Raw genomic sequence first — 7,725 nt, 5'->3', positions numbered from 1 at the left:
GTGAGGTGCACTGCATGGGCAGGGGCAGCACACTGGTGTATCAAGGCTGCTTAGGGCCACAGAGCTGTAGGGGGGACAACCGCAGCTGGACCAGCATCCTGGTGAGTGAAGGGGGCAGACAGAACTCTGATTTTTCATGATAAAAAACCCAAACACCAAAATGTATAGGTATTTAGAATTTATTATATTATAGTGATTGAGGTACGGGTAGGGTTCCAGGTTACTTTAAAATTGTAAATATATCAATAAAACATTGTGTTCAACTGATACCTATATATAATGGTGTTTCATTTTAATTGTGGGAAAACATGGATTTGAGGTTTTTTTAAAATCAGAGAATTTCGGGGGGAGGTGTTAAATCAGAGAATTTGTGATTTTTAAGCAGAAAAGATAGGATTCCTGGTTATTACCCTCTGGCATTTGACTAACATGCACAGCTTGAGTCACTGGTAGGAGTCTCCTCTTCCATACCCAAGACATCAGACCCCAAGCACCTCCTCATGGACAATGGAGCACACTATGCCAACCCAGACACTTTCTACTAGTGGGATGATGGCAGCCAGGGATACCATTCTCAATCCCCCAGCCCAAGGCTGATTGAAGCCTCCTCCACACAGGTTGGGACTGGTGTCCTCCCTGAATTTTGGGGTATTGGGAAATTCTTGAAATGACATGCACTGTCCCTTGTTTACCTGCTGACACAAGTCATGAGGCTTTGCCAAGGGGAGATGTGTCTTCTGCTGCATTTCTTCCTGGTACATCAGTTAGGGGAGATCAAGAGTGATGTTTGAAAAACCAGTTCTGCAGGCCTATAGCTCATGTACCTGGGGCTCAAGGCCTGAAGCTTAAACCCCAGGAGAATGGTCCAGGAAGGCTGGTACTGATGTGCAGATACTGAAGCATGCCCACTCGCTGGATGAGGATGCAGATTCGTTAGTTCTGGTTGCAAGCAAAGTGCCTTCCCTGAGGCAGCACCCAGTACAGTCCTTGAATCACAGGGGTCTTTACAAAGGAAACACTGGGGCACAGAATGGCAACGTGACTTAATCAAGGTCACACAGGAGGCCATTGGCCAGGTTCCCAGGTTCATTCTCTCACCACTAGACCCAACTACCTGCCAACAGGACTGATGGCAGCATGAGGGAAAAAGCACTGAAAGGGAACTAAACCTCACGCCCAAGCCTAGCCAAGAAGAGAGACTCACCAGTGCGTTTCCCAAGGCCTGGGCAGCTCAGCAGCAGCAGAAGCACAACTGTTTCTAACAGCAACATCCTTCTTCCTAACTGTTTCCTGGAAAAGTCAAGGGAAAGTCATCATTAAAGGCTCCGAGGCCTTTGCTGGGGCAGAAACGACCTGGAGCTGGCAATCTATTATACAGAAGGCACAATACCCCCCTCCCTGGGAACACCATTTGCATCATGTGGTTGAAGAACAGATTAAAGGTGAGACAGAGGTCTTAGCTCCTTCTGGGCATGGAGCTCTCTTTGCTACCCCAGAACTAGACCCTGGGCACCTTACACATGGGTGCCACCATGACTATCATCTTGCAGTTGTGTCAGTGAAGATGGACGCCCATAAGCTCCTTTGTCAGTGCAGTGTTCTGCCTTCTCTCAGGACCTGTAGGGCTAGAGGCTTCTCTTGTGAATATGCAAAGAAAAGGTCACTCTTGCTGTGAGCCCACCTCATAGCTCTAATAACATTTATCAGGTCTAAATGGGGCTGTCTCCTTAAAGAAATAGCATCAAAAGCCATCCCCCATTGCACCTCACTGCATCTCTGCTCTCATCCCACTGCCCTGCTTCTCTACAAATCTTAACAGTGCCCCCCCTTGCCACTTCATCCCAATCTCAGCTTCCCACCCTGTCCTGCTGCTTCCCCAGCCTGGAAGCCATTCCCCAACCTCCTCCTTCCCCTCCTACCTGGGACAGTTTCCATCTCTGATTTCTCCTATGTATTACGAGGCAACTCTGACATTCTCCCTAAGCACATTCAGCAACCAGTTTCCAGTGACATTCAGTGACACTGGGTATCTAGCTCTGGTTCTCTGTTGGAGGCTCCCCGTAGCCACAGACTAAGCCATGCTGACTGGCACTAATCCACTTTGGCTGGCTGGGATTCAGAAGAGAGAAGCTCAGCCCTTAGAGGGATACGTGGAAGGACAGTATTTATTTTCTGCCAGCTTCCGAGAGGGAGAAAGATCACTGGGGTCCTTCCAGAGGTGGCCATTTAAACAAGGGGAGAAAGTTTAAAGCACAGCTGCAAATTCTTCCCTCATTGCGAGTCCAAAGGACTGGCCTAAAAACCAATGCGCACAACAAATGAGACTCAGCCAGACTTTCATGAACCAAGATAGAAGAAAACCTTCAGAGAGACCAAGTAGTCATGGACTTCAGCTAGATGCACTTGCTGAGCCCCTGTGAAGGACCCAGCCAGCCTCTGGATTTGCACTATAGCCAGCTTTTTAATATCAGTTTTACCTGTTTTATGATGATCAGCAGTAGCAACTTCTTCAAGATCCCCAAGGTGGGCAAGGAGTATGAGTGCTCCTATATATCTACGCCATGTAACTGGAGCCAATCAGTCAAGAATCAATAACTCTGGCCATAAAAACTGTAATTACAACTCATAATTCCCCCCTCACAACAATCAGCAGACTCTTGCCTGTTTGTTTTAGATGTTACTCCAGAAGCATGAGGAAGGGCCACGCCTAGTTCGTCAATACATACATCGGGTGGCTGAAAATATTTCCCAAAAGGTAAATAAAGTTAAGTGTTTTATGAAGAATGTGGGCTCCACCACCAACTAGTTAAGACCTATGGATCATTTGACCAGGTCAGGACAGTGGCCTACGCCCACATCATAACCAGATGCTGCTGAAGAGGCTCTAGCAGGCACCTAAGGCAAAGCTTTGCAGTTCTAGTGAATTTCCCACCCTGACACCCACTCACAAACAGCCCCACACAGCAGGCACAGCTGCTGTTGACACACGATTTGGACCCAGCACCTATACCTTTGTTTCGGGTGGGCACAACCCTCAGACCAACCACACCACCTGCCAGTCAATAATATGGGAATTTACTGATACGGAGTAAGAACAAAAAAACAACAATACAAACAATTAAACAATTCTGTATCTACCAATCCTAGGGCTGTCATCAAAGTACATCTGGTCAAGATGCAGGCTCCACTTTGAGGCTCTTTCTTAGGTGTCAACAGTCTGGAGGTGGGATGCCGAGGCCCACAGCCCCCCTCCAGTGGGGTGAGTGAGATGGGCTGCTGGTATGCCCTCTGTCCATGGTGACTTCAGGGACTCCCAGGGGACAGGGATGGGGATAGGGACCCCTCTCAAGGAGCAAAGCAAGGAGGGATGGGACGGAGGGAGGGACAAAAGGAGGGACGGGGCAGACAAGAAAGACCCTTTATTAATCTCAAGTCTCTGCTTTTGTGTTCTCCTTTCCCCTTAATGACTCCTGATGACTCTTTATTCATGGCTATCTTTGGTTGGCTTCTCTGTGTGGTCATATGTCCATGCAGCCTTCCGGGCCTTTTCCTAATTTGATCAGGAAAAAACTGGACTTAGGCTTTCCTGCTCTCTGAGGCCTTGTTGCTGGTGTCACTTATCTTGTGTTATGGGACAGTATGGTACATACTTCCTTTGGCTCCCAGGCTCTGTGTCCTTATTGGCCTTGTTGTGCTAGACAGCCCATCTACTTTCAGGGACTTGAGAAGCTGCATGTGCGTCTCCCAAGCTCTTTAGAAATCCATTTAACCCCTGCTGCCCATCTTGACCCCTTATAATGCATATATCTATATGTGACGCGCTGGCTGGTAGTGACCTAGCCCAGGGGTTTTGAAAGGGCAAAAGATGATTGGAGGACTTGGGATTCCCTCTCCACACCAATCAGGCCCCCGTGTCCCGACTGGCCCCCTGGGTCATGTGGAGGGGGATAAAAGGGGCAGCGTGGGCTGACTCAGGGAAGAGACCAGTGAGGGATAAGAAGGAAGGAGCTTCACAGAGTGGGCAAGAGCTGAGCCAGTGGGGCAGGAGCAGTGGCCTGAAGGAGCAGGACCTGCTGGCAGCAGTGGGACCCACAGCAGCGCGGCGTGCAGGCAGCAGGAGAGGCTCCCCACAGGGCTCCAGGATCCCCTGGGAGAGGCTGCAGCCAGCAGGAGAGGCTCCCCCGCTCCAGGAAGGATCTGAGCAGCAACTTGAGAGGTTCCCAGCTCTGCTTCCAGCTCCTCCAATCTGAGGCCGGGCAGCTTAACATGAGGCCAGGACTCTGGGAAGGTCAAGGTCACTAGCAGGCTGGAGCAGTGCTACCAGTGGTGGCTGTGGCAGCATTCCTGCCTACCACATGGGAGATCTGGGTTTACGTCCCAGCCGAGGTGATGCGTGAGCTAACAAGAAGCAAATCTTCTTGCAGTGAAAAGGGGCCATTGTGTTTTTCTCCCCCTTTCTCCCCCTGCAGGTACCAAGGCCCTATATTTCCTTGTCATTTGACATTTTGCATTTTGTGCCTTTTTATATTTCACCAACCTGTATTGTTTGTTCTGCTGTTTGTGTTTTATATTTTGTTAACCCTGTTTTTTGTCAGTGATTCTAAGTGTCTAACCTTTGTTGAATCCTGCCCCCTTGGGGCACTGTAGTGTCCACTATACCTTCCGATTTATGCCTGTTATGTTCCCAGTATTAAAAGGTATATGGTTAAGTCCCCATTGGTGGTCTGGCTCTGCTCTGTAGGGGGAGGAGAGTCCCTACACCTCCTACAGCGCTTGTGCACCTGCTTTGATCCCTTCAATTGGACAGGGGGTACCTCTTGGAGTACTGCCCGGGTTACATATACCTATAAGCTAATTCCCAAAAAACAGGCCTTTAAATTTTGTTTCTAAGCCAACAGCTGCCTGTGGGCCTTATCTGTCATGTTCAAGCATGAAAAGGAGAGCTGAGGCCTTTGGTTTCATTCAGTCATGCTCCCTGCTGCTTTCCTAGTTTACAGCCTCTCCAGGTCCTCCAGGCCAGGGTGCTGCAGTGCACAGCCCTCCATGCCTACCTGCAGGGCACATACACACACACAAACACTGACTGACTCTGCATTAGCAACCCCCTCTCGCACTTCTAGCTTCCCTGGACGAGCTGCCAACTGATGGAGCAAAAATCCATGTCCCACAACCTGCTGCTGTTTCTCTCCATCCTACCCCATCCCACTTTGGGGCTCCAAACCACAGGTGAGAATCCAGCTCATCTCTGCTCAGCACCAAACACCAACTCCCAAACAGTAGGGCTGTTTCGAATTTCGTTTCGATTCAAAACTGTTCTGTTTCGTTTTGTTGAAACAGTTCTGCTGTTTTCACGTTTCATCCATAGGCTTTAATGGGGAAGCTCAAAACAGCCTATAACTTTGTCATTTCTGGCCTGATTTGGATGAACCTTGTAGGAATCGTAGCCCTTCTGAAGGCATGAAGCCTGCCACGTTTCAAGGAGATAGGTGGAGGGGTTTCAGGGAAACTGCACCTCAATTTCTTGAAAGCAAAAAAACCTCATGTCACATGTATGTGTTAAGCCACAGCGGGGTCAAAACTTCAGGCCCGCTAGCCCCTGCTGAGGCCACAAAGCCTGCCAGCTTTCAAAGAGATAGGTGCAGCGGGAGTCTAGGTTTTGGGGCCCTGCACCTCTAGCTGCTGACAGACAAAACTTGCAACATGTACGCGAGACGCTGCATGTGCATTAAGGTGCACCCTCACTCAACTGACACCGAGGCAGAAAGCAGGGCAGTTCAAACAATGCTGCCTTTTATGTAGTTTTTCCATCCCTCCCCCAGAGCACTGGGATTGGAAGAGACCTCAGGAAAGCATGACAGTCACAGGCCAGCTACATAGTCAATAATGAGAGCAGTCCTTCTCCCCCCCAGCCCCCTCCAACCCCCTCCCTCGCATTACTTTAGTTTCTGTTTCCCTGCAGGCAAGCCCAGTTTGAGCTTCAAAATGCAAAACTTTCTAAATGTTTCTACTTGCCTCGTTTCATTTTGAGGCTGATTTGAAGCTTTCTGTTTCGTTTTGGTTTCGCTGTTTCGAGCTCAAAACCAGTCAAAACAGCATTGAAACGAAACTGCTGGCAAAATTTCACACAGCTCTACCAGACAGCAGCAGTCCAAAGGGCCTGCTGGCCTCCTTTGCTAGAAGCTCCTTGCAGGCTGTAGCTGTCCCTGCCCAGCCTGCTCCACTCCCAGCGCACCACTGCTCACCTCCCAGCACTGACAGACTCTTTGCCTCTGTCTATGCTGCAGCCAGAAGCTTTCCCTTCCCTTTTTTCCATCCTATCCCTTATGACTGCTCTGCTGGAAAGAGTGCCAGCCTCTCGTGCTCTCTCTGTCCCAGGCTTTCCCTCCCTCTCAGCTCTTTCCAGCCCCCTCTTGCAGCCAATGTAAGCCTTGTCTTGTCAGCTCGTCTCCACTGCTCCCTCAAAGCCATCACCTCCATCCAGAGCACAAGCATAAGGATGCCCTGCCCCTGCCGGGGATGCTCCTCCTCTCCCACCAGTGCAGGCCTCAAGCACTTCTCCCGGCTCAGGCATATTCTAGGAACACAACTCCGTCCTGCCAGCCCCAGCATCAATGTGGTACAGCTCCAGGTAACCCTAACAGGTCTGGAGCTGGGAGGGGTGTTTTGTTTGTTTGGGGTTTTTTTAGAAAAATATATAGGGTTATATCTCTCTACACTCCTAGTATCACACACAAAGAAAAACCATAACCCGTTACAATAACCACACCCGTGCTCCCATGCACCAATACAAAGGCCTGCTGGCAACCCAAAACTATTACAATATCCACACCCGTGTGCCCCACACAGAAATGCTGGTGCCTCAGACCAGGCAACCCATCCCCTTCATCCCCACCCCTTATTGCAGGGTCACAGACTCAGTTTACTTGTTGTCCATGTTGCTGCCACTCCAGCTCCCGCTGGAGGACTCACTGCTGCTGTCACTGTCACTGTCCTCAGTCCCATTTCTTTCTCCCTCACTCTCACAGCCCCCTTCCCTGGTAGCGGGCAGTTGGAAGATCCTGTGCCAAGTGTCTCTGTGCCAGCTGGTTTTGGCCACATCCTCTCCATCCTCCACTACCAATTTCTGGTAGTAGGTCTGGAGTTCACTCAGAGCCATTTTCACACAGTCTACACCTCTACGTCCATGTGTCTGTACATCATGAGGTTCCTGGCTTTCCACAGGGCGCTCCCGACGCAGGATGCAAAGTTTCCCCTGGTGTTTGGCAAGGTGCCTGTACAGCACCACCTCTCTGGTCAGCCGGCTGGCACCAGGCATTGCTTTGCAGAGCTGCTTCACCCTGTTCTGCACCCCCTTGGTGCAGGTGCAGAGCCGGAGGAGGTGGTCGATTGTCTCCGTGGCAGTTGGGCCACGGGCAGCTGGGTCTCCCCAACTGTCCCTCTCTACGCCTCCGGGCTCGCACTGGCAGGGCTCGGTGGGCTATCAGCTAGTTCAGGTCCTTGTGGTCTCTGCACAGGTCCTTGTGGTCGACGCACTCCCACACAGCCTGGCACACATCACCCAGGAGTAAGTCCTTGGGCTACATGACGTCCCTCAGCCTGGGGTGTTGCTCTTGCATGTAAGAGCCTGGTAATGGCCAGGTTGCAGTCATTCTTTTATAGGCATCCTCCTGTCCTCCCAGTCACCCTGAACCTTGGGGTGGGGTCTGTCCCTCCCTCTCTAAGGGC

At 50.6% G+C, this 7,725-nt stretch overlaps 1 protein-coding gene across 2 annotated transcripts in view; it reads right to left on the bottom strand.

The window, feature by feature from the left end:
• The window catches only part of REG4 (regenerating family member 4), a 22,410-nt gene extending 19,396 nt beyond the window's left edge, over positions 1 to 3,014 (bottom strand). Inside the window, exons 1-2 of one of the 2 annotated variants that reach the window (XM_019530740.1) lie at positions 2,478 to 3,014; positions 1,205 to 1,290 (exon numbers count right to left, since the gene is read on the bottom strand). In XM_019530740.1, coding sequence (XP_019386285.1) covers positions 1,205 to 1,271 — 67 coding nt within the window. In that variant the 5' untranslated portion in view covers positions 1,272 to 1,290; positions 2,478 to 3,014. Of the gene's footprint in view, positions 1 to 1,204; positions 2,427 to 2,477 lie in introns of those variants that run through there. The other variant, XM_019530741.1, reaches the window with a different exon arrangement.
• Between the last annotated feature and the right edge of the window lie 4,711 nt (positions 3,015 to 7,725).

The sequence above is a fragment of the Crocodylus porosus genome, unplaced genomic scaffold, assembly GCF_001723895.1.
Source record: "Crocodylus porosus isolate Cpor-Errol unplaced genomic scaffold, CroPor_comp1, whole genome shotgun sequence".
Lineage (NCBI taxonomy): Eukaryota > Metazoa > Chordata > Crocodylia > Crocodylidae > Crocodylus > Crocodylus porosus.
Note: the sequence above shows the minus strand (reverse complement) of the source record. Positions and strands in the feature narration are given on the sequence as shown.